The 26,557-nt window shown below is 33.4% G+C and overlaps 3 protein-coding genes and 1 pseudogene across 9 annotated transcripts; 3 read left to right on the forward strand and 1 right to left on the reverse strand.

The window, feature by feature from the left end:
• Window positions 1-2,377: 2,377 nt before the first annotated feature.
• LOC114406781 (actin-3-like) lies at window positions 2,378-5,364 on the reverse strand. Of its 2 annotated transcripts, none has more exons than XM_028369590.1 (5): window positions 5,234-5,364; window positions 5,040-5,129; window positions 4,303-4,696; window positions 3,045-3,658; window positions 2,378-2,725 (listed from the first exon to the last, which is right to left on the reverse strand). In XM_028369590.1, exons 2-5 carry the CDS (start codon window positions 5,097-5,099, stop codon window positions 2,660-2,662), a joined length of 1,134 nt encoding a protein of 377 aa, XP_028225391.1. In that variant the 5' UTR covers window positions 5,100-5,129; window positions 5,234-5,364; the 3' UTR covers window positions 2,378-2,659. The 2 variants fall into 2 exon arrangements, with proteins under 2 accessions (XP_028225391.1, XP_028225393.1); XM_028369592.1 differs by having other exon boundaries at window positions 5,040-5,126; window positions 5,234-5,352.
• An 8,990-nt stretch (window positions 5,365-14,354) lies between these two features.
• LOC114405241 lies at window positions 14,355-15,633 on the forward strand (annotated as a pseudogene).
• Window positions 15,634-16,121: 488 nt separating this feature from the next.
• Window positions 16,122-21,518, forward strand: LOC114406783 (nudix hydrolase 23, chloroplastic-like). Of its 5 annotated transcripts, none has more exons than XM_028369598.1 (8): window positions 16,126-16,598; window positions 16,753-16,884; window positions 17,836-17,912; window positions 18,099-18,234; window positions 18,344-18,484; window positions 18,585-18,643; window positions 19,485-19,559; window positions 21,393-21,518. In XM_028369598.1, exons 1-7 carry the CDS (start codon window positions 16,395-16,397, stop codon window positions 19,543-19,545), a joined length of 810 nt encoding a protein of 269 aa, XP_028225399.1. In that variant the 5' UTR covers window positions 16,126-16,394; the 3' UTR covers window positions 19,546-19,559; window positions 21,393-21,518. The 5 variants fall into 5 exon arrangements, with proteins under 5 accessions (XP_028225396.1, XP_028225399.1, XP_028225398.1 ...); XM_028369597.1 differs by lacking the exon at window positions 21,393-21,518 and adding an exon at window positions 19,991-20,407; XM_028369599.1 differs by lacking the exon at window positions 21,393-21,518 and adding an exon at window positions 20,310-20,407.
• On the forward strand, window positions 21,518-26,305 carry LOC114406782 (metal tolerance protein C2-like). Of its 2 annotated transcripts, none has more exons than XM_028369593.1 (10): window positions 21,518-21,879; window positions 21,990-22,098; window positions 22,952-22,991; window positions 23,591-23,667; window positions 24,653-24,741; window positions 24,826-24,919; window positions 25,046-25,084; window positions 25,245-25,395; window positions 25,647-25,736; window positions 26,027-26,305. In XM_028369593.1, the coding sequence occupies exons 1-10, from the start codon at window positions 21,543-21,545 to the stop codon at window positions 26,126-26,128; spliced, it is 1,128 nt and encodes a 375-aa protein (XP_028225394.1). In that variant the 5' UTR covers window positions 21,518-21,542; the 3' UTR covers window positions 26,129-26,305. The 2 variants fall into 2 exon arrangements, with proteins under 2 accessions (XP_028225394.1, XP_028225395.1); XM_028369594.1 differs by having other exon boundaries at window positions 24,850-24,919.
• Window positions 26,306-26,557: the final 252 nt, after the last annotated feature.

Here is a 26,557-nt window from a genome sequence, read left to right on the forward strand (position 1 = left end):
GTGTATATTTTTAAAATGTTCAAATTGAGAGAAAAATAAAAGAAAAAAGGTTAACTTTTCTTTTTACTCTGGTTACTTAGATACATAAATAAGGAAAATAATATTTTGATATAAAATGATTTATATTCTTATATAAAGTAATACATAATTTACTTTATGGTAGAAAAAGTAATACATGTGACGAAAAAATCCAATATTTAAAAAAAAAAATATTTCAAACCTTGTGTCGTAAACATCGATTGAACCTCACATCTTCAATTTATCTTCATCTTTTCTTTTCTCTTATATGTCTTTTCTATTTTTTCTCTCTTTTACTTCTCTCCCTCAACATTTTATTTATCAAAGTAATATAAAATTTAAAATTATTTCTCAAGGTAATGTATTAAAAATAATTTACTTATTTGAAATGGTTTTGGCAAGTGTATTGACAACTATGAGAAACAATACACGTATGATCCAATAATAATAAAACATACTAGAAATTATCTAGATATGTTTATCTTACTTGATCGTGTTTGCAGCACCTTCTCATATTTACTCACCATGAGAAATGCCCATATGTCAATTTCTAATGTATAACACCTATCTAAGGTATTCACACTTTATACAATTACCGCATGTCAACAATTTGTGTGTAACACCTTCATAATATCCTCAATTAGACATAATAAATAAATTTATATTTTTGGGTATCGCCCCGAATTCATCTCGACTTTAATAGAAAATATTCACTTTGATCAGATACAAGCACATGTATTACTCAAATTATTTAAGCGAGGATGAGTATCAAATTATACGCATATCCATAATCGTCATATTGCATTTTTTTAAAAAATTTATCACAACATATATACATAATATATATATATATATATGTAAGATTTTATTGTTATAATTTTTTAAAATATAAACCAATTAGCTTAATAGTTAAATAATTAAATAACAAACTTAAAAATATAATTGAATTCTTATTTTTAAACTTTAATTTATTTGTTACTGGTTATATTTATATATTGTTTGAAATAAAATATGTTATTTTTTTTTAACCCGTATCTATACTCATCCTGTCGAGGGGGGTGGACCCACCCCATTGGCATCCCTATCCTCAATACCTGAGTATTTAAGGCATATTCAACTGTCATGTACGAACCTAACCCTCATTTTCTCTCTCCATCTCTCTCGCCTACTGACTTGATCATTGTTGGAGTCCTTGCAGGTTGCCACCACCAGAATTCTCTCGCCACTATCAACACCATCTTATGAGATTGGATCTCGGCTCTTGGATCCTCCTTGTAAGTTCACCATCGAAAAGAATCTATAAAAAAATTCTACCAGTCAAGCTCTCACGTGATCTACCTACAAAAAGAAATGATGAAGAATTAGAGTGTGTTGCTAGGCATAATTATATGGCTCCATTTGAGCTTGTGTAGTGTTTACAACATAATGTATAACAAAGGCCTTCGTATCAAATCCCTTAATTTGCAAGTGTTTGTTGCTAACGGTTTTAGTTTTAGGTCATATTCCAATATTTTGTGCCTATATGAACCCTTGTACAATGTCATGAGATTCTCTAGTGTGGAAGAACATTGGGCTTAAACCAAAGAATTGAGTCAAATCAACTTAATAGTGACCCAAAACAAATGTCAAAATTAAGAATGTGCAGATCAAGGTTATACCAAATACAAGCGGTAATTTTAAGGTCTCTCCCCCTTTTGATTCCTTTATTTGTTGGATAAACGAGCTAAAAAGCCAAGGACAACAGAAGCACAAAGAAAAACTAATGCAGAAAAGACACCCGAGAGTGAAACATTTCCACGTGATCATGCATGGTTAGGCCATGTTTCAAAGATGAGTCCGCAACACTATTTGCTTTCCTAAACACATGCTTCCAATTGGGGTGTTTTTTTTTTTCTGCACTTCCGATACTACTTCCCAATATGAGAAGTGCAAGTAACTCAGGGAGTGCAGGAAGCAATTGCCTTCAAATTGATGCCTTCTGCATGAGAATCAAGTCTGAGAATGCTTTGGACAAAGCACAAGTATGATGAAGTGAGGAGTATTTGAGAGGAAGTTATGAGAGAAAAAAGGGTTGGTTGAATGTTTTCTCCTTATTGATTGAAAAAGAACATGGTTTAACCAAAGCTTAGTTATTTCTTCTGACACTACTATAAAAATAATACTCCAGGATAATTTTTATACTCTCAGGTGAAACTCTCACTAGCAAATATTATCATACCAAGTTGGCAAATTGGCATATGAATTGTAAGATAAAACATCAACTATCGAGATAAAAGATTGGACTGTGATCAACAATGACTTTTTCGTTGCAGAGAATTATAAATTAAGCACGTACCATACCACTATGTTAATCAGAATACTTCAGGAAAAGAATTTGTTGATTCAACCAAACCAAATCGGTAACAATTCACATCTCTTCTACAACAAAACGGGATAAAAAAAAAATGAATCTTACATATCTTGCTAGCCTTCATGCTCTTATCTCAACATATCAAAGAAAGGAAAACACAAAAACAAGATAGATAAAAGGAATGGTAAAGGGTAGGAAAATGAAAGTTCCTCAACCACTTGATGGTATTTTTGTAGTGTTCGTATAAATAGTAATTTCCCTGGTCCATCTTTCATACTCCATTGTTATAACTTAGAAGCATTTCCTGTGTACGATTGATGGTCCAGATTCATCATACTCTGCCTTCGCAATCCACATCTACACATGGGAAAGAAAACATAAAAAGGAGCCTCAGTAAATACACTGTCACTATCAATTTTTTGAGTTGAATACAGCAAATACTTACTCTATCGCCCAACAAGCACAGCGAAAGAAGGATATATTTTAGACTAGTTCTATTCCCTTGATCTAGCTGAGTATCATATTTGTTATTTCCTCCTATTTTGTTATAATGTTTATTTTATTCAAGTTTCTACTTGCTATTGAAATACAAATTACCAAGTTATTTAATGTACTGTATTAACATTTCAAAATTCAACAGCTTCAGGCATATGTAATTTATAGTCATGCAGTTTACCTGTTGGAAGGTGCTGAGGGAGGCCAAGATAGAGCCTCCAATCCAGACACTGTACTTCCTCTCTGGAGGTGCTACAACCTTAATTTTCATGCTACCCGGTGCCAATGCTGTAATCTCCTTGCTCATCCTATCAGCAATACCCGGGAACATTGTGGAACCACCACTCAAGACTATGTTACCATAGAGATCCTTCCTGATGTCGACATCACACTTCATGATAGAGTTATATGTTGTCTCATGGATACCAGGAGATTCCATCCCAATCATGGATGGCTGGAAGAGAACTTCAGGGCACCGGAATCGTTCAGCACCGATCGTAATCACCTGCCCGTCAGGTAGCTCATAGCTCTTCTCAACTGCTGAGCTGGTCTTGGCAGTTTCCAACTCCTGCTCATAATCAAGAGCAATGTAGGCCAGTTTCTCCTTCATGTCCCTCACAATTTCCCGCTCCGCAGATGTGGTGAAAGAGTAACCACGCTCAGTCAAGATTTTCATCAGGGCATCAGTGAGATCACGCCCTGCAAGGTCCAAACGCAGGATTGCATGTGGGAGGGCATAACCTTCATAGATAGGCACCGTGTGACTGACGCCATCTCCAGAGTCCAGAACAATACCTACAACAAACACCATAGAAAAAACACATCAACTCATTTCAATACCAATCCATGTCATTAAATGGCTACTAGACCTTCAAATCTCATTCAACATTCATGATACAAACACATAACAAAATGAACAAAAAGTTTAACTTTTAAAATATTCCCACGAATTCCTCCTTACAACCACCCAACAATTCCAAACCCTTTTAGGCTTCAGGGGTTACTTTGTATCGAATTTTTTCCTTTTATATATTAGAATAATGAAAACAACAAGGATTCCCTGTCCCTGAAGCTTCGGTTTTTATCCAAGAGGAATGGCATCATGTGATCCATGTAGCTTAGTCTCAGCTAGTGGGATAAGACATTGTTTGTTATTAATGGAAACAACAGGGATCAATTTGGTACCATGCCATGATCCAATAACCCCCAAAAGCTTAAACTTAAATAGGCAAAGACACATAGGCCCAATTTGGATTAGTTTGAAGCTCATGCAAGCCATTTCAATTTAGAGAAACACATGATCTATAACTTAAAAAATCATCAAGTTACATGACAAACACAGATCAGTAGTTTCACATCATATCTACAAACCTCACAATCCCAACATTCACGTTAAACCAAAAAACAAAAAATCAAGAAGGTGGATGAAGATCAATTACCAGTTGTACGGCCACTAGCATAAAGGGAAAGCACGGCCTGGATAGCAACATACATAGCAGGAGTGTTGAAGGTCTCAAACATGATCTGAGTCATTTTCTCACGATTGGCCTTGGGATTAAGCGGCGCCTCGGTGAGAAGCACAGGGTGTTCTTCAGGAGCCACACGAAGCTCGTTGTAGAACGTGTGATGCCAGATCTTCTCCATGTCGTCCCAATTACTCACAATTCCATGCTCAATTGGGTATTTGAGAGTCAAAATACCCCTCTTGGATTGAGCCTCGTCCCCAACATACGCATCCTTCTGCCCCATCCCAACCATCACTCCCGTGTGACGTGGACGCCCCACAATGCTGGGGAACACCGCCCTCGGCGCATCATCTCCGGCAAAACCAGCCTATCACACAAATCCCAACAACATTAACACACTATTAAGGGGGATATAAGGTGGGTTGAATGATTAAGGGAAAAGATCGCAAATTCGATTATCTCTGCTAACAAAACTAACATTTGTCTATCAAAAAATTAATTAAGAAAAAAAATTGTATCCTAACAGATCCTAAACACCAAACCCCCCATGATCACCGGCATTATATTGATCCAGATGGAACTGGACTCGGATCCCTTAAATAAAGTCTAAATTTGCTGCGAAGATTAATCATCAACAAGATGGGTAAATATTTCACATTTATAACATGGGTTAAAAAGAAAAACCTATGATCCCATGAAAATTGATATACCTTGACCATTCCGGTTCCATTATCGCAAACGAGCGGTTGAATATCCTCGGCATCGGCCATTGTTGTCGTTTAAGGTAAAGATGTTTGCTGCTGCAAAAAAAAAAAAAACCAAAAACACATAAAATTAGCGTTAAACGGTGGGTGCTTGTTCTTATCACCGGGGATGAAAGAGGGAAGAGAGAACGTGGCTATACCTGCGGAATGAAGGAATGTGTGCGAGACAACGTGTGTGTATGGGAGTGTGTCGTGTGTGTTTTTTGATGATGTATGTGTGTGGCTGAGGTACCCGCCCTGTGGTTTAAAAAAGAAAGGTCTGGTCAAATGAAATTCGCCTCAAATGAAGCGCAAATTGCACGTCCTTCCATCCTCGCCGTCCGTTACCAATATCGCATCCACGGGCCACGTTTGTTGTTGGAAATAGCTGGCACTCTTGTGCTTTTTCTTGCTTTCCAGTTACACCCCCCTCACTCACTCATTTCACTCGTCTCCTCGAATAACAATAACCCCCCATCTCTGTTTTATTGATTTTCATTATTCCTCTTTTCTTGTCACCGTTTCAATTATTCAACATATTTTTTCTTTTGCGGAATGTCTCTTGTTCCAAATTCCCAGGTATCATTTCTAGTTTATTCAATGTTTTCGATTTAGAGTTGTTTAAATTGATGATTGAAATGATCATGTTAGAATTTTCTATAATTTTTTTTTCGTGATTTTAAAGCATACAAATATATATAAAAAATGGCATATAAAAGGTCGGTAAATGGATTCAGTGATAGTTTAAACAAATATTAATTTAATCTCTCAATTATATAGAAAAGTGATTGCTTTTTATGTACAGATTATGATAACACTATTAATTGAACATTTAATAATATTACGGTACTTTTTATTATTGATGAATTAAATAAATGTCATTTTATTTGATTAAATTATTAAATTGGTGTCATTTTTTTAAGTACTAATTTTTTTTGGTGAACCTAAATTTATGTTCCTTATTTCTTTAATGTGTCTCATTTAATAATAATTGAAGATTTAACAATACATTTTTAAATCCATAAAAAAACAATACATTTTTAAAAACAGTTAAAATCTATGGTATATTCCTTGACTCTTAAATCCCATCCTATTAACCTTTTTGAGGTTATTTGAGCATCCAAACGTGTGGCATTTATTTGAGGATATGTTATCTATTCCATAGTGTTAGTATTTATGAACTTGAATGTCAGGTGCAACATGTATAATGCTCTTTAGTGTCAACTCTATAATGCTATCATAATATCATTCTATAGTCTGAGCTGGATATTATTATCATATGATGAAAAGAGGGGTAATTTAGGAAAAAGGGAAAGGCCCTACAAGTAAAGTAACTAGGTCGTGTTGCTTAGAAGAAGCAGCTTTTCTTCTCCTCGGGTGTGTGTAATTTTCACTCTTAACTTTTTAGAGGTTGATGGAGGTGTGTGGGGGTAATGATGCATGGGACGGTGCAAAAAGCGATAGGGCATAACATTACCAACTAAGCATTCAGTTCGCAACTGTCGAGAGATCATGTCGGTGTGTTTTTTTAGATGCGGTCGTGTCTACTAACACTTGTTGCTCCCTCCTCCATTTTCGTCGCTAGGATTGGATCCCTCGTTGACCACTTCAAATTCTCTTTGGAATCTAACGGTTGAGGACACTTCTCGTTGCCATGACCAAAGACGTGCAGCGGATAACTACCAACCAAACATACAACGTGCTTTCCCGCTTCGGACAATCACCGTCCTCCGTTGACCACATCCTTTTGGTTGTCCAATGCTTTCTCTTGATGTGACGAGAAAATGAAATAAAATAATAAATAAATAATTTTGTTTTTTTTATAACAAATTGTTTTTAATATTGTAACAAAAAAAATATTATTGTGTTTGATAAATTTTTTATTTTCTTAATCTATGTGTATGATAAAAAGTAAAAAGAAAAGAAAAACTAAAAATTTTATATTCAATTAAAAGGGAAAAGTAAATTTCTTTTTCTTTTTTTATTAGAGAAAAAAAAGTGAGACAAAGAAAATGTAATTATATCAAGTGACTTGTATACCATTGTTTAGACAAGAATTTTGGTTTAATTTGTTCCGTATATCAAAAATATTTTACCTAGATTACTTTTTCAATTTTTTTTAATTTATTCAACTTGATCTATTTATTATTAAAATATTTAATGTAATCTTTTAATTAAAGATGTTCACGTTGCGATTTAATTTGATTTCTAGATCAAAAGTCATTTAAACCAAACATCAAATAAAAATGTAATGAGTTGGAAGAACTTTTTTCTTGTGTCAATTATCATCTCTTTTGTCTTCTGTGTGAACGGGAGGTCTTATATCATCTCTTTCTGTTTTAAACTAGAGGAATGTTCTCGAATTAGATTGAGAATTTGTTCTTTAGGTGAGTTGGAAGAACTTTCCTCCAATGTCAACTATTTAGTTAGTTATTTTTGTCTCATTGATTTGGGCACTAATTTGCCAAGCGATCTTCTCAATTTCAAGAATGAACTAGAGATCATGGGGATTAGTTGTGCTCCTTGAACCAAAAGTACTTAGCATGCACAAAATCACAAATAACCAGAGCAACTAGAAAGATAGTTAGCACTTGATGAGGGAATGAAAATAAAATATGCAAAAGAATATAAAGAATGTTTAAAGTCCACAAAAATACTAAAAAATTGTCTAATCATTGAGACACAAGTCCCAACAATGATGTCATAAACTTGTTGGAATTTTGACAAAGTATCAAATCACTCAAGTATCATCTTCATAAGAACTTTTGCAATAATTAAGTAATTAATAGTATAACTATAGACTGCGAGAATTGAGAAATTTAGCAACCAAAATTAAAAGGCAATTGCATAAAAAACAAATGAGAAAAGTAAAAGAAAATTGGTTTAGGAATTTTGTTAAACACTTGGTATGCACAAAAAAATGAGGTTTATATCTAATGAATGAAACCGGGAGAGTTTAATTTCATTGGACTTTTCTAGCATGCAATCACCACATATTCATATTCAATTAAACTTATACTATCATCATAGCACAATTTTATCTCAACCTTAATTTCTTAAGTCAAAAGAACTAAATCATTTGATTATACATTATCAATCTCTTGAATTAACATAACCAAACAATTTGCATCAACAAAAATGATTTGTTGATGTCCAAACTTTTTTATCATATCCCTAGGCATAAAAAATATCAAGTGTTATCTCTAGTTTGCAATTCAAAGACATTTTTGAATTACAATTGAATAAATAAAATCATGCAAAAGGGTGATCAAATCAAAAGTAAGCATTAGACCTAGAAGGAGAACAATAATAATGCTTTATTAAATAGAAATAAACATAACAGTTACATGAGAGTAAGATCAATTATATTAAATCCCAACGAAAGAGAAATTAGTTGCTTATGGCCATGGGAGAAAAAACACTTGATGGATAAACATCAAAGAAGTAATCCCTATGCATCCCAAGTGGTCAAGTAACTTCTTGGATTTCATTTCTCTCTCAAATGCACAAGATTTCGAACCCTAAACTAAAGAAAAAAAATAGTTATTTAAAGCTACGGGCCAATAAGAGTTCAAGCCTAAAGGAAAACAAAATAAGAAAATTGGAGTTAATTCTTAGAGGAGCCAATGCACAAAGTGCAGATTTTTACATAGGGTGTGCGATTCCTGCACTTCATATTTAAACAATTTTGAAACTTGCATAAGGTGTGTGAAATTCCCAAGACTTCCAACAAGTTTCTTTTGCCTATGGAAGACCTCTAAAGCTAAAGACTTAAACCCAATGGATCCTTGACGCATCAAAATCATTATTTTGACATTTCCATTGCTTGATCCTTGCTTACACAAAGTTCTTACAAGACACAAGAAAACAAATCAAGGATCAAACATAAAAGGTATAAAGTAAAAAATTGTAGTTAAATAAATATTTTTGTTCAAACTTAACTCAAATGAACATAAAAAAAAGTTCAAAAGCATAAGAGATATATTATATAATTATCCCTAAATTACTATAAAATGTAAGTAAAAAGGACAATTATCATCATCCAAACAAGCACAAGAAATTTATCCATTTTTCTTTCTTATTTCTATCCTTTCAAATAACATATTTTTCTATTCTATTCTATTTATTTTACTTCTATAGCTCTTATCTACTTCTATCTTATTGTTTTTTTATTTCATTTTAACCCAAATACAACATAAAATTAACCTTTTTTTTTTCTCTTCATTGTATCTTCCTAAACCACTAATTATCATAGGTTGTTATCAAAATATGACATGGATTGTGTAATATATATTTTAGTAGTTTTGTCTTACTTGTTTGTCCTAACATGTAGTGCTAATTTTCAATTTATCCCAAAAATATTAATCAAATTAGCCTCAATACCTAAAATGAAAATAAAAACATCAACAAACTCAATGGCGATGAAGTCTCATTTTTCTACCCTTATGTGTAAGCAACATTGCTGAAAAAGTTTGTTAAAAGCATCAATGTATTTAGTCATTTACAACAATGCAATAGTTGTTTAGTAATTAACTAAACATTAAATAATTTCAAGAGTCTACCCAACAAGATTAGTGTGAGTGATATAAATCTCAAGATTAAATAGCTAAAGCTAGTTAATGATGTAGTTAAACAATTCATTGGTCATGACATTGAAGGACTAAACCTTGAATATCTACTAGAGCTAGACTCTTGGTCAAGTATAACTTAACTTGAGTACATGATCCATGAACAACTCTTTCATTGTTATTGCTTGGATCAAACAACTGCTAGGTCCATGACTTTGATATACTAATCCAGGAAGATACATGATGTTAGAACATTTAAGTACCATCTAAGTTTTCTCTATGTTATTGTCATCATCAAACAATCTCTCATTTTTCATTTAACTGCTCATGACTAATGTGATTTAGTATTATCTAACTTATTCTCAATGTTTCTTCTCATTTAATCTATCATAATGTTATCCACTCAGATTATGAATCCCACAAATTATTTAATAATAAAATTAAGATATTCTTTTAATTTTTTTCATCACTTTTGTACTTTAGTATGTTTTTTTTAATATAACATAATGATCAATTTATCATGTTATTATACAAGTGTCCTTTGATTTATTTTGAAATGAAATTAAATGTATTATTGCACTGTTTATTACTTCAATTTATTTTTAACGAGTTTAATAGAAATGTATTATTAATAAGAGTTTTGTTAGTGTTAATTAATTATCAAATGAATCTAACTTAGTTAATTGAATAAAACATGTGAATTATTATAAGTTTTGTAATATTTATTTTCGGTTCTTACATATTAAAAAATAACTAAAATAACTAGTGTTAATTAATTAATATAAAAAAAAGGGAAATAAATTTAAAAAACAAAACATAGACTATAAAGCATTACTTTGGTTTCTTTCTGATATTTGTAGATATAATCAATGTACTTTGCAACTGCCTATTCTATAGTCTATATTTCATCGTCTTAAGTTAGTTAGATTAATGTTCACCGTTAAATACCTATAAGGAAGTCCAGAAGCAACGTGCTATTAATAAGTTTAGTTAGACCACAGACAAGAATGTACCATAAAAAAAAAAAAAAGCACCCACAAGTCAGAAACCACATTTCCAAAGGTAAAGAAATAAAAGAGAGGATTAAAACATCATCAAGCTGAGAAGATTGAAGTAAAGGCCTTGACATCATCCTTCTTTCCTTTACATTATAAGACATAAGCGCTGTTACTTCAGGTTCCACCTAAGACTAATCCCACTAGTTGTTAGTTATTATTTTAGTGGTTGAGTTTTTTTTGGTGGATATAAAACAACCAGAAGGTTAAAAACCTCTAGGAAAAGCTACAAGAGCCATATCAGCTCTCAGTTTGGCAACAATACATTAAGGAGGAAACTCAAACACTCACAGTAGACAAGGCCGAAATAGCTTGCTTAGCAGCTAGCACTCCGCAACTTGATTTGCTTCTCAAAGCAAATGTCTCCAGGTAATATGTCCCTGATGATTATGACCAGCTTGAATCAAATTATAGAGCTGGTGTTGTATGCCGCAGCCTTGAGAGACTAGTTTAATGGCAACTTGAGAATCTGAATCAATTCTGATCTTTCTATAGCCCCTCATATAGCCCCTCATCCACGCAAGCTTCAGGCCAAAGAGGATGCCCCGCAGCCCAGAGAAAAACTCCTGCATGGTTCCTTAGAACACCTCTTCTTGTTGCTTTATCACCACTGTCCATGATAGCACCTACCATCACAGCTTACAGCATATCTTGTGGGCTGGGATTAGTTGTATTGACGTCATTCAATGAACTATGAATAATACTTGTGTAACTTTGATACGTGAGGGAAAAATTAATAATTGTTAAAGACAAATTAGTATGGTTCTTTGTATGTTTTTTTTCCTTCTACTAACAAAGGATTTTAAATTGTTTTACAAAAATATTATTTCTCCTCATTGACAAAGTGTCTGAATCAAAACTTTTTTAAGTGGATTTTTTATTTACAAGAACTACAAATATAATTTTTGAGATTTAAGAGATTAAAATATTTTTTAAAAGAAAAATTTGGGAAATCAAAACTGGATTTGTCCCAAATTTCAATTTTCAAGAAATAAAAGTTAATTAGGTCTATATAATTTTTTTAAGAGAGGTCTATACTCTATATAATTTTATTACCTTAAAAAATATTAAATAGACTAGTGATACCGTGATAGTAATATTTGAGAATAAACATGGTTTACTCGAATGTTTCCTTAATTGTTAGCATTGTCTTCCCTAATGAACATTAAACTTATTAAGATGATCCTAATTTTGATTTCTTGTTAAACTAGTTCGTTTCGATCGATCGAGGTTGGGCAAACAACTCGAATTGCAGAGAAAAATGAACAGCGCCATCTTCAAAGTTTCAAACAGCAACGATATCAATTCCTCTTTCAGAGCCGCACTCTTCCATTCAACCCCTCCCTTGCAACGTAAACGCCGCAATCATTGGGACTCCGTTAGTTTCTCTCAATTCACTTTATCTTTTTGTCATTTCATTAAACAACTTCTCTTGATTTATCGTTATTATGTGAATTAATTAATTAATAGAATGTAAAGTGTAAACCTTTGTCTCTTTTGATAGTGGGTCTCACCACACCAATTCCGTGTTCCTTTCTGATTTTGTATCCGTTTATTGCAATTTGGGAACTTTTTGTGTAACCCAATTTATTGAATTAATGAGAAGGTGTGTGTGTGTGGGGGGGGGGGGGGGGGGGGGTGGGGGGGTTCAATGTAGTTTGGTTATGTGGAAAGTGTTGTTTATATGTTTTGTTGGACTGAGAACTGTTTAATTGCTGAGAGGGAGCAACCATAACTCGAGAAGGTTTAGAAGGATGCAAGCGAAACAGAGTAATGAACAGTATCAATGATTATGCAGAATCCCTGTTTCAGGTTCATCATGCCTCTTCTCTGTCTGTCTCACTTGTGTATGTGTGTGCAGTTTCTTGTATTTTTTTAATTTTTTATTTTGCTTCATGTTAAGTTATCAACTTATCATAATATCATCTAATATATTGTTGCTTGAATGAGGTAGGTAGTCCGATGGTTTTTGTCATGGTTTCTTTCCAATTGTTACAAGCTGAAACAATTTTTTTACATTTATCTTGTATGTATTATCTATGCTTCATTGGTTTATTCATAGAAAATAGGGTCAGTGATGAACAGAACAGCCTTGTATTTAGCATTTAGGACCTGCTGCAATCTGTCTAGATGGGCTAAATCTTTGTGTAATGTTTTTTGAGTAAGATGGTTCTGGACAGAAACTATATTCTGAATTGTCAGGATGGATTTCTATGTTAAATCTTATGACACTTGATAAATAAGCGTGTAAAATGAGGATATTTTATGGGCTAACAGCCTAACATTGACTATTTGGCTCCATAAATTTCATAAAGTCAGGAATTCGGGATATGTGGAAAGGCTTTTAGCTGTCATGACTCGTGATATCTTATTTGGTTTTCAGAAGTTTCCTTCAATGAGTTATTTCCGGACTTGTTTCACACATCTGCTGAAGGTAGAATGGTTGGCAACTGTTTGGAGAAGATTGTCAAGTAACAAGTTTGGGCCGTGCTCCTCACTTCCTCTAGAAGAGTATGTCATGGGATTTAGGATTGAGTTTTACAGAGGTCAATAAAACAAAAACTTGTTAGGTTGCTGAACATGGCTAGTAATAGATATATACTGTAAAAGAAAATTTTCAGTTTTGGGTTCTACCAACACATCAGAGCCTTCATCCATTGAAAACCATCATTACCATTGTCTCATGGTCTTGAGATCTTTTTGGCTCTGTGTTCCTCTAAGACAAAGTCCTGCAGGCAATTGAAGCTTCCAACACCACTAAGCACAATTGCTGCTTCACTACCCAGCATAATATCTTGTCCCCTCTTCTAATGTGATTAGTAGCAGTATGAGAGCAGTACTTTGCAATTGCATAAGCAGAAGAAAAGGAATAATTGGTACTTAGTCCACTGCATAGCCTGTAACACGGAGCACATACTGATGATGGATTAGGGAATGAAAAATGGAGTGATTTTCCTATAGCTCTTTCTGTATAAGAGCTTCCACACTGGTGCTGAAAGCCATTAAACCCCTCATTGCTGATTCCATCCCATGCTTGTTTAGTCCATATGCTAGAAGGATAATGTACATATCCAACATCCTTTTTGGTTTCCCTCTTCTCCTTTTCACAGAACTAAAAATCTTCAATGATCTCTTGCCAATACATCCAGCAATTATCAAGGTGCTGGTCGTTCTTTCTTATGGACCAATAAATCATGTATCTTATGACCACTTTCAGAGAAGATTGAGGCATCAGACCCCATCTTTTGGGCTTTCTTACTCTCTCCCTCAAGAAACTTATTCTAAAATGCATCAATGTCACTGCCAAAGATCAACAGTAGACCCATTCCTGTTATTACCAATTTTTTTGGATTCCATGTCTCTTGGGAGCTGCAACATTTGGAGGAGATGTGGCCTACATTGTTCTGCATTTCATTGCTGTCATGCAAGTGTGAAGCTTTCATATATAAGGGTGAGAGGATCAAATACTGATCATTAGATTTTTTCATGAATATTCAAGATTAAAAGATTAAAGTGATGTTAATTTTTTTTCATATGGGTCATGCAACTTTAAGTAGTCTTTAATCTTGACTGTTTATGTATGGTTTTATGATCAATATTTACTCCTCTTGCTCTAAGCCCAAGTCAAGGCACCTCATGGTTTAAAAAACAATATTCTGATGGGGGCACTGGAAGGTACAGGAATGCCAATAAAGGATCAAGTCATCAGTACAGAAGTAAGAATGCTTGAAATATTTGTGCCATGACAGAATATATGACAAATGACATCATGTATCTTTTAGTACCTGCTCTCTTGATTGGTGGTTGTATCTCTCTAGGAAGTCATCCAACTTAATCTTGTTTGGGAGCTTCATGTCTACTCAAATAGGATTGGAAGATTTAAACTTGCGGAGATCATAGATAGGATTTGATTTGAACTTGCATCATAAGCTTTCTTAAATCTGTGTTGTTTTTCTTTTTACATTGTTTTTATTATTTTCAACAAAAAATATAAGTTTCTAGATACCTATAAAGTATATTCTGAGTCAAACTTATTAATGGTAAGTTGGTAACAAACTTGATTTCTTTAAGGAGATCCTTCTTTTTGTTAAGATGATTTCGATGTTGAAACCAGTTTCCGTTCTGCCTTTGGTGGGAATAGATTCTTCTATTGGTCCTTCATCAATGAGGAAAATCCTCAGTGGAGGAGGTCTGAACGGTTTTCTAATTTTGAAAAATCATGGAACTGGAGATATTGAAACGAAAATGATTATGACTCTTCATCCGAGTCTGATAGTTCTGATTCACATTTAGTTTCTGATAGATTAGCCCTTGGATTGAGTGTTTCTGGTCCACTGAAACTTGAAGATGTAAAAAATGCGTGAGTTCCTACTTCTTTCACTTCCTCTTTACCAAAATGTTAGGAAGCCAGAGTTCTTTACTATGATATTTTAACCTTTTTATGTCATCAGGTACCGGCCCTGTGCTCTAAAATGGCATCCAGATCGTCATCAAGGCTCTTCCAAGGTGCTGCCAAGCTCTAACCACTGATTATATTCCTCCTCCTCCTTTCTTGTTTTATTCCTTGTTCAGGATTTTCTATCATTAGTTCGCAGAGCTTCCTAATTCTATTTTTGATTCTGTACTTTGATACTTGATAGGCTGTAGCAGAAGAGAAGTTCGAGCTTTGCAGTGCGGCTTATCAATCTTTATGTGATAGCCTGGCCCTGGATTAAGGACCCTTCAGACGTAGACTAATCCTTTTCAAGAAGTCTCCAGCTAGTTCATACCAGATGATTGACCTTGCTAAAATTATTTGACACACCAATCTTGCTTTCTTTGTATTTTTGTAGTTGAGTAATTTTATTAGATGATCATGGAAATAATGTGTTTGCTATTTTTACAATTGCAAATGTACCATTTTTTTTGTCTCTAATATATTTGTACTATTTATTACCATTTATTGTCTCAGCTGATTATATTCAGAATCTCCTTTGGTGTTCAAATAATCCATAAGAGTTGCATTTTTGCTATTTGGGTAAGAGTGTTTATAAACTGAACAACTCTAATGTAAATTGCAAAAATCAAATTGAAAAAAGAAATCTAAGTAAAGGTCTTTCTTGTTATCAAAATTTTTATGAACATTAAGAAATATTTAATATAAAATATTTTTAATTATTTCAAAAGATAAGTGTTATATAATCTATTAACTTTTATGTTTTCAAGACAAGATAAAAAAATACTTTTTATTTTATTTCACACTTTCTCTAGTAATTATATATTTTTCTTATCACTAAACTCACAAGGTGAAGCAAATTGGTAGGTTTAAAAGTTTCACCAAAATCTCAAACAATTTGCTTGGCATTGGAAGAAAATGAAGTAAAATGAGAGAAAAATAAGTGTGTGTGAATCTGCGAGTTTGCATGCATGCATAAAATGCATCATCGTTCAACCCTCTATGTAGAGATTCGATTTTTACTCGCAAGGTTGAAGAGAAAACTCAAAAGTCAAAACAGTAACAACACTTTTATTTTATTTTATTTTATTTTATTCAAATAAGGAGGTTAAGGTCTTATCGTTTGAAGATTTTGGATTAAGGGGAAGAAAGGGAGTGGTTCTTTTGCTCGTTAAATTGGGTGATTTGAATTTGAGAAGCGACAGCGAAAAGGATTTGGTTGTGTATAATTGCGTGTGTTCCAATTTGAAATTGAATTAGAAAAATGATGGTGAAAGCAATTCAGCTTCAGATATGTGGATTGGTTAGTCAACGATGGAGTTGGAAACCCCGCACAGTCTCATCCCTGTCCTCATTTTCCTCAATTCCATACCCTAACCCTTATTCCAAACTGCTTCCCATCACCACCGTCGCTCGCTGGGTTCGATTCGTGCCATTTCACGCTTCCTCGTCGTCGCTTCCTTCTGCCGTGAGTTCTCTTCGCACATTCCCAAATCCTAATGTTGAATTTCGTTATTGCATTATGTAGATATGATGTGTTATTGTTTTTAGATGCAACGTTGAAATTTTACAATTGTGGACCTTAGTGGTTTGCTGAAATGGTGTTAATTGTGAGACTGTAGGGGAATGTTCGAAACATTAAGTTCTGTCAGTGGTGTGGTGGTTCCACGAAGCATGATATTCCTGAAGGGGAGGAAAGGTTGAGAGCCATATGTACGGTTTGCGGGAAGATCGCATATCAGAATCCAAAGATGGTGACTGTCTAGAAATATCTCTGTTAGTTTCTGGTTGATTTTGGTTTAGTGCTTGTGAAGTGATACCGGGTATTTTTTGCGTGTTCTGAAGTAATTTGCTTTCTATGCGTATGAATTGATTTTGCAAGATGCGTGTGAGAATGCAAGATGACAGTTGTGCAATAAAGTATATTAGAAATTTGTTTTTACTAGTTCTTTCATTTGTCATGTGCTGAAATATGTTGCAGCTGATTTTGTGGTTTCTGTTCACTCTTAAATTTTGGATTAGGACTTCTAGTCTTCTACCATATGTGCCGTAATAAGTATGAAGGTTACTCTGTGCATTAGAAATGATTTGGTATGTTCTGCTTGAATTTGATACTGAAATGGATATGGAGGTTAAGGTATCCGCATAACTTTCATTCTTTGAAGTATTTTTTATTTTCACAATATAGTTAATGAAAATGCAAAACAAATAAGGATTTGGAGCAGTATAATTTGTTTTAGATGTTTCTCTAAAAGGAAGCAATAAAGCATGGCCACTTTAAATAGTAGCTGTACTTGTATCAGATGTGTATGCATGTTGGACTCTTCAGAAACTCCTTATATGTTTTTTTTACTTTTATAATTCCATTACAATTAGATAAAAAATGGTAATGTTTCACTATGTTTACAATGACTTATGCTAACTTTCAAAACATCAGTTCTCTCTTTTGATTTAAGATTTATGCTTTTATAAGGCTTTGTTGTTGAATTATTTTTATAGTAATTTCTGTGTTTGTTAATGTTTAAAATTTGTCATATTTCCGTGTCATGTGTCATATCTGTGTTTTGGGATTCTTTAACCTTTGTCTGGAAAAGAAGTGTATAATGATTGTATGCTGTTTGTCATAGCATTTATTTCATTCCATCAATTGATACGTGACTAATTACTTTGTTCTGAACATGATATGATTTTGGATGGCAAAGTAGGTAGTTGGCTGCCTCATTGAACATGATAACAAGGTCCTTCTTTGCAAGAGGAGTATTCAACCATCTCATGGCCTTTGGTAGGAATGGATTTTCTTATTGAACTGCCTATTTTTGTTGCTTCTGGTTATGTACATGTCACCTTCCTATCCCAAGAACTATTTATAAAACCATGATGCTATTGCTAATAATTTTTTTATGATGATAAATGCTGCATCTCTTTTCATCAACAAGCTATGTTAATTTCATATTTTGGTGTCAATAAGGACCCTTCCTGCTGGTTATTTGGAAATTGGAGAGTCTGCTGTGGAAGGTGCCATCAGGGAAACAAGGGAGGAAGCAAATGCAGACGTAGAAGTAATTTCTCCATTTGCCCAATTGGATATTCCTTTAATTGGCCAAGTGAGAAAGAAGCTTTGATTTATTTCTTTTATTATTTTCTTTTTTTTTTCTTTTTATTTCCTTGATTAGGTAGAGAATTTTGATCATGATTATGGAATGTTTGAGGCAGAGTTACATGATATTCTTAGCAAAGCTGAAGAAGCACCATTTTTCACCTGGTCCAGAATCATCAGCATGCCAACTTTTTCCACTTGATGATATACCTTTCAATTCTCTATCCTTTTCATCAATGGTGGTTACCTTAAGTTTGGTATGATTCAGAATCAGATATTTAAACATGCTGGCTTTAGTTTTTTTTTTTTTGTCGCCTACTCATACTGTAACATGTTATTTGTCATGGTCGGTCACAGTATGTTGAGGATATTAAGGCTGGAAAACTCAAATTCCATTATGGAACCATTAACAAAAGGTATTTTCTTCCCACCTGCTGGTTATTTTCCCTAAATATAATGTATTGTCTGGTTGAGGGAAGGAAATTATTTTGGATGTGAAAGTAATTGTATTTTCGGTTAGGACAGATATCTGTTAACTGGGTTGACCACACACATCTCAATTAGTTTGGTTGGGTTGGTTACTATTTTCTTAACTGTTCAGGTCCAGTCTGGCCTGGCATAGATGTTAGCAAAATGCTTGAAATAGTTAAGGGTCTTGCTAACGAGTGTTAAGAGTACTGGTTAAGAAATCAATAAATCGAAAATGTTATTGGAAATTACAGAGAGTGCAAAGGAAATCATGATGAGAGTGCATTAATAATTGTTTTTGATAAAAAGTTTTTACGGTTGATTTAATTAGAGTCATAAATTGATTAGGACAGAAAAAGGGTACTACTTATGCGTGTTTTCACCTGCTGTTACTCCCTCCGGTCTCTTTTATAAGCAAAAAAAAAGGTCCTATTTTTTTTTGTCTCAAATATAAAAGTTTAATTTAATAAGGTTATCTTCAAAATATCGTTCATTTAATAGGGCCAAAGACTTTTTTTATGCTTGATAACAAGTTTCAATTAAGGATAGTTTAGGAAAAGACTTACTTTTGTTTTAAGATTAATACAATTTAATGAAATTAACTAATTCGTTAATAAGTGCAAAATCATTTTTTTTTTCTTATAAAAGAAACTGGAGGGATTATATGCTTTGTGCAAACGTAAACTGATGAAATCAACGAGTTTTTTTGCAATATTTCTGATGCTTGGTTTCCTATACCTTTGTTCTCACTCATGCTGTATAATTTTTTATCTTGATGTTTGTCCTTAGGCCGGGTACAAGTCCTTCCGATATTCGTGCCTATACACTGGATCACCATATGCATTCATGAGTCGTGATAAGCAAGTGAGTCCCTTATGGCATATCTTAGGAGAAAAAAAAAACAGAGAATTAGATATCATCATATTCATTTAATTGTCAATTATCACCCTATAAAGACCTAACAAAACACCCTAACATTGGATCAAAATATTACTTAATCATCTCACATCATCTTCCTGATGATCCTCCTAAAGTAAAAGAAATATTGAATGCATTTTTTTTTATATTTTTAAAATATTAAATGCATTTATTTTTTATGTAATACTTCTGTATTTGGTTTTAAGAGGATTATTAAGAGAAAGTTGTTGGAAGATACAAAAGAACTCATTGCATCATTCTTATTGATTTTCCATCACGATTAGCCAATAATACATCTATGATCATGATTTTCTCAACATTCTGCATGTTACAATAGAGTATCAGAAGATTGTAAGTTAAAAAATTTCTTCGGCCAGCCAGAAGATTGCATGTCTTCTGCAAGAACTTCCGAGTGTTAATGGCTTGAATTCACCATTGTCACAAGCTTAAATTCAACATTGTCCCAAGGTAGATGAGCAGTGTTCAAATTCAAACAGGGCATGTTAGACCTATGGTCATCATTACCTGCGAATTCCTCAGTTGCTCTTGTGGACCTACCATATCAAATTGGTAGGTAGTGCCGTTACAGAAGAAAGACTGAGACTTGTTTTGCAATCTGCATTGGAATTGTAAACATAAAACATTCATTGAGATAACTGTAATTCTTTTTTGAAAATTTTCCCCTTTCAAAATCAGGTACTCTTGATGCACTTTGGTTAACATGTTTGATGCAATATGGTAACATGATCAAGACATTGGCACAATCTTTAACTCAGAAAGCTCCATTTTTAGTAGAACTTGGTGATTTTTACTCAACCATTTTTTTAAAAATTTAAATTCTTATATAATAAATTTTATTAATTATATGTATTCGTAGTTACTTTGTTAATAAGATATCCAATTTAAAAATATACATATACATAAATACTGCTGTAAATTATTTGGAAACTTTTATAACTCATTTAGAGTTATATGAAAAATTAATTTATATTTGTTTTAAAAAGTTTGCCTAAGGCTTAAAGAATTGTAAACACGATCTTGATTGACCTATAATCTTATTTTTTTAACATATGTATTTAAAAGTTTGATCCTAACTCCGTGCTATGAAAAGAATAAATATGTTTTATGTTACCAACTAATTAAAAATTATAATTAATATGATTTTTAAGGTAATTATTCTAAAATTTAATAAATTTATTATATGTAATAATTTATGATAGAATAATAGTATAAATTTATTACATATTATTATTGTATAGCCTACTTTTTCTAAATAAAATTAGAAGAACAAAATACTAATTTAATTGACACAAAATTTCTATGTTTATATTTTTTTGGTAACCATAATATTGGTATAAGATAAATATTTTTTTTCTAATATGTTTTATTTCATATTCAATAATCAAGTAAGATTCATTTGATTAAAAAAGTTACAATTAACACGGTATCAAGTAACCTCTGTTTCTACCTATGCACCTTGACAACCTTATTATAAATTATAACAAGAAAAAAAGAGATTTATCAGGTACATTAATCCTGACCTCGGTTCCATTAGGTATCTAGTTCTTTGAATGTGATACACATTGTTTAAGTTATTGAACTACTGTTATATTAAGTGAAAAGTTTACTCATTCCATATTGAGTTTAATATTCATTGATAATATAAATCGGTTTTATATTATTGGTACTAGGTACTGTCTAGTGTCTAGGAAGCTTACCATATTTTCCACTTATTTTAAAAGAAATTAAGTTAAGAGTTTACTTTGACTTCAATCGCAGCAGCTCCTTGAACAAGAGGAAGTTTCAATTTGAGTGATAAGTATAAAACCTCCTTCATTCCCTTCGCAGCCATATCACAAATCCGCGCTTATTCCCAAAGCCCCAATCCAATCCATTCCAATTCCCATTGTTTTCTCTTCTCTTCCATCCATGGATTCTCTGAGTTCCATCAACGGCGATTTCGGCTTCGACGGCGGCACCGATCGCAGATTCGCGTTTTCGCGCCAAGCCTCCTTCCAACAACCTCACACGCCGATAGACATTCCGGCGCACGGCCACTACGACCACCACCACTACTGGTCCCCGCGTGACGATAAACCCTCCGCCGCCTCTCTCCAAAGATCCTCTCTCTCCTCCTTCGTTTTCTCCGTTTTCCGAAGCGTTAGGTCCGGCCACAGGTACATGAAGAGGCTCTTTCTCATGATCTCGCTCAATGTCGCGTACTCCACCGCCGAATTGCTCACTGGACTCTTCACCGGTCGCGTAGGTCAGATTCAACGCTCAATTTTCATTCGAAATTGTTTGCTTTGGATGATTCGTTTAAAATGCTGAAATGAACTATATTTTAAATTGAATCTCTGCTTTTTTCGTTTTCAGGTTTGGTGTCTGATGCGGTTCACTTGACTTTTGGTTGTGGTCTTCTTACATTTTCGTTATTTGTTATGGCTGCGTCTAGGAAGAAAGCCGATAGAGAGTATACTTATGGGTGAGATTTAGTTACTTATTTGTTGACAACACTTGTCAACAATGCTGCTTTTCTTGGTTTCTACTTAGTTACTGTAACTGAAATTTGATGCCTAAAGTATGTAGGACTGTAGGAGAGGTGGTTGCTTGGATAATTTTGTCTGGAAATAACTTATGGTCATAACTATAATTACAATAATTAGTTTTGGAAAATTTTCCTGTACAGTTATGACATATATCAAATTGTAGAATTCATGAGGTATGACTGAATATTTATCACGAAGTTTAACTTTCTATAGAAAACATGATTGTTTTCCCATGTGCTAAAGGGAACTTGTTAGTTCTTTATACCGCCTATGGCTCATGACATGTGTCCCTTTTCTAACTTTTGTGCATGGTGTTATTCTCTTAAGTTTTGTACCGAGGGCTAGTTCTCAATTCTCATTTAAGATTAAGGATGGGAGTTATGAACTTTTTATTGAATTTTTAAACAGATAAAAGATGAATTTATTGAATGAGCATGTGGCTGAACTGACGTCTGGAGGAATTTTTTTCTGTGACTTAATTGCTTCACTATTGATATACTTGTATTTTAGCTTGTACCTAACACATATCCACGTGTCCATATGTACATGCATGCATCACAGGTACTAAAAGATAATTTTCCACATGTATCTATATGTCGTTGTTTGCATTTTGTATTCAAGATTCAAGAATATGAATTTGTCCAACAATTAGTTAATGCTAGATGCAAACATGTCTAAACTTTGTACCTTGTGTGTGCACTACTAAAGGTATTTTTGGTACTACTAGTTACTGTTTGATTAATCATTTCAACCCTGTCTGCAGTTTTAACTAATATTATTTAATTTCAGGTATAAAAGGCTAGAAGTCTTGTCTGCATTTACAAATGCCGTAAGTATTCCTCATTTCCTTTACTATTGCTGTTGTTACTGTACATATCACAGTGAATTAGTTGCCTGATGCTGTTACAAGAATGATGCTTTTGTAATAAAATTAGTAACCTTGTAAAAGTAAGCTGTAAAGAATTTATAGATTGTCGGTGTTGATTACAAATCAGGTCTGATTCCTTTGAGGTTTTGACAGCTTGACATGTAATTTTTATCCTTAACTTAAATGTCCACAAAACAGAATTTTTATATTTATGTAGAAATTGCTATTTTACTTAAAATCTTCTAAGATGCTGTATGATATTGCATAATAATTGGTAAAACATTTCTGAATTAGCATGTTTAACCGAATTGAGTTGCCAAAAGCTATATTTTTTGCCAAGGCAATTTAGTTTGTTAAAGAAGAGATAATATGTGACATTCTGGTTTGAATTTACAATGTTGAGTCTTTAAATGATCGCTTGTATGGGGCTAAAAGAATTCTGTATGACAGTGTTTTAAATTAACTATGGCAAACTTATTTCATTCTTTTCTCTTGTTCGGTACATTACATCATGTGCGCTAACATCTTGAATTTTCTTGTTCTGCTGCCTGTGTAGACAGCTGTTTCTTTTGTTTATGTCATTCTCCCTAGCAGTTGAGGCACTTCATGCATTCATACAAGATGAATCAGAGCACAAGTAAGTTTGTGCCCACAATGAATGTCGTCTGTCAGTATTTTATTACTTACAATTAAATATTTTACATATCCAGCAACAAAAAAGATAGACAGTGATTTTTACAGCTAAGAATTGAAATTTTGTGTCTAATTTTTGTGGTTGAGCCGTTGAGCTGAGTTCCATTTGATGCTTACAAAGGTGATTGCTATTGGTGTCTTTAGTAATATGGTGCTATCCATATTTTGATGTAGGAAAGCACAAAGCATAGTTGAGTTGATTGAAAGCATAATACCTGTTGAGTTGATCATAGACATAAAGGTTCCTTGGCATTGTACCCAAGAGAAAGAGATGAATTTCTGGCTTATGGCTTGGGACTTCAAAATATTTTCTTTGATCAATGTCTTCTTTTGATGGCTTATCACACCACTTGTGTAGAACTAGTTAAATGTGATCAAATAGTAGGATAAAATAAATAACCCTCTTCTAATAAACATAAAGAGAACTTAAATAGCAATAATAAACTTTTGGAAAAGTTCACAAAAACTAATGCCCATAATAGAAAACCAAATTATTACCTTTCTTGAGAATGCCTATTATAAATGGCTGAAAATTACAATTTGTGACTTTTAAATATGCCGATCTTCCAAATTATGACTTCTAGATTTTGCTGCTGACTTCATCACATGTAAATTGTGTTTCTTTCAGAATGGGAAGGGGTTTTTTGTTTGTCTAATTTGTGACTTTTTCTAAAAAAAAAAACTTCGTACCCCATTGCCCAGAGGCTCTTCGCTATGCGAAGGTATGGGGGAGGGATATTGTACGCAGCCTTACCCTTGCATATGCAAAGAGGCTGTTTCCGGATTCGAACCCATGACCAACAAGTCACCAAGGCACAACTTTACCGCTGCACCAGGGCTCGCCCTCTTAATTTGTGACTTTTTCATTCTAACAATTTTGTTTTTTGATTTCTTTCTAATTTTTATTTATTCTGACTCTGTTCTTGTAGGCATTACTTGATTGTTTCTGCAGTGACCAATTTATTTGTGAATCTTGTTGGTGTATGGTTCTTCAGAAACTATGCTCGGATTAATCTCAGTTAGTATTTTTTGAATGTTCTTAGATTCACCTGATTTAACCTTTTCTCTCTTTTCAGCCTTGACCTGTAATAATCATTAAAAGTTTCTTCTGGAATTTGCCTTGCAGCTTACAGAAATGCAGAAGATATGAATAATCACTCTGTTTTCCTGCATGTTGTTGCAGATTCTATTCGCAGGTAGATATACTTGGATTTATGTATGTCATTGGGCATGTGTATGATAGTAATGCCTATCAATGCTAATGCATTTCCTATCCTCTGTCCAAATTAATATTGAGCTTACATACTTCAATGGTTTCTCAGTGCAGGTCTGATATTGGCATCCTGGTTATTGTCAATTGGGTAAATATCATTTCATTTTCTGAAATTTAGATTAATATGAAAAATAAGAACATGTGAAACACAATTGATCATTTCTTAACCTTATTACTTTATTTTTGGTATTGTAACCTTATTACTTTAGATATTGTAATTTGACTTATTTCTGTTTCCTTCATTACAGGGTTCAGAATGCAGAAGTCTTGTGTTTAGGACTTGTTTCAGTTGCAGTTTTTATGCTTGTTCTGCCTCTCTTTAGGGCAACTGGTGGTATCTTGCTCCAAATGGCACCTCCTAGCATCCCAACTACTGCATTGAACAAATGCTTGAGACAGGTTGTTACTTTTTCTTGTGCAAAATTTGTTTTGCCTCTTACATAGTACACACTTGTTTTGAAATTCCTGGTTTAATCAAATAAAGGATATTATAGTTTCAAATTTATGTTTGAGAAGTGGTGTTTATCATGGACCCAATCTTGGGGCTGGGGGGTGATAGTTGCATTTTGCTCACTTCAGTCTGTTATTTAAATTTAGCATTTACAATTTGATACGTCAATGTGTCACTTGTACATATATATTCTGTTCAGATTTCTTCCCGGGAAGATGTAATGGAAGTCTCCCTGGCTCGTTTTTGGGAATTACTGCCTGGTCATGTGTTTGGTTCACTTATAGTACAGGTAATTTATGATGTGTTCTCCTTTCCTTTGTCAATACTGGTGTTAACTAATGAGAGCAAAAACCTGAAACTTGATTAGTTACTTATTATTAGGATATAACATATGTCTGGATTCACATCCCTCTAACGCATAGTTTTGTTCAATTGGACACCCAATTGAAATGTTGTTCATCTATATTGTATAGAGAGACCTAATTTCATTTTCAAATTTTGATTATGTCAACGTGGCATTTTTTTATTTATTAAGTAGCTTTAATGTAGATGCTGACTTTTAGTGGTTCATGGTGACAGGTAAAGAAAGGGACCAACGATCGGCCAATACTAGAATTTGTGCATGGTCTATTCCATGATTTGGGTGTACAGGACCTCACGGTGCAGACTGATGATGCATGAGACTATCTTAACACTTTTATTTACGCCAACAGTTATTACTAAGGATTGTATACACATTAATGTCATTGTTTATTACTGGTGGAAAGGATGGTTAACGTGGTTTCTCATTTAGAAGGGATTATTGATTTTTAACCAACCGGCATTGTTTTTCCTGCCAAAATTAACCAGTTTACTTTAGTCACTATGTAAATGTTTATTTATGCCCCTTTACACTAAGAAGCAGCGTATCTGGTAGATAGATAAGAAATGGATGATTAAAAACGTATGAAAATTTTCGTGGATCCATGGACAATATTGAGAAACATTTCAAACAAACTTAGCTATTTTCTGTGTAATATTTGACTGTAAGTGATCAGTAATAGTGAAAAAATATTGGACTAACATATATGATTGACAAAAAAAATTATGAGAAGATTGATTAGTGTGTAC

Source organism: Glycine soja, chromosome 3, assembly GCF_004193775.1.
Source record: "Glycine soja cultivar W05 chromosome 3, ASM419377v2, whole genome shotgun sequence".
NCBI classification, from domain to species: Eukaryota; Viridiplantae; Streptophyta; class Magnoliopsida; order Fabales; family Fabaceae; genus Glycine; species Glycine soja.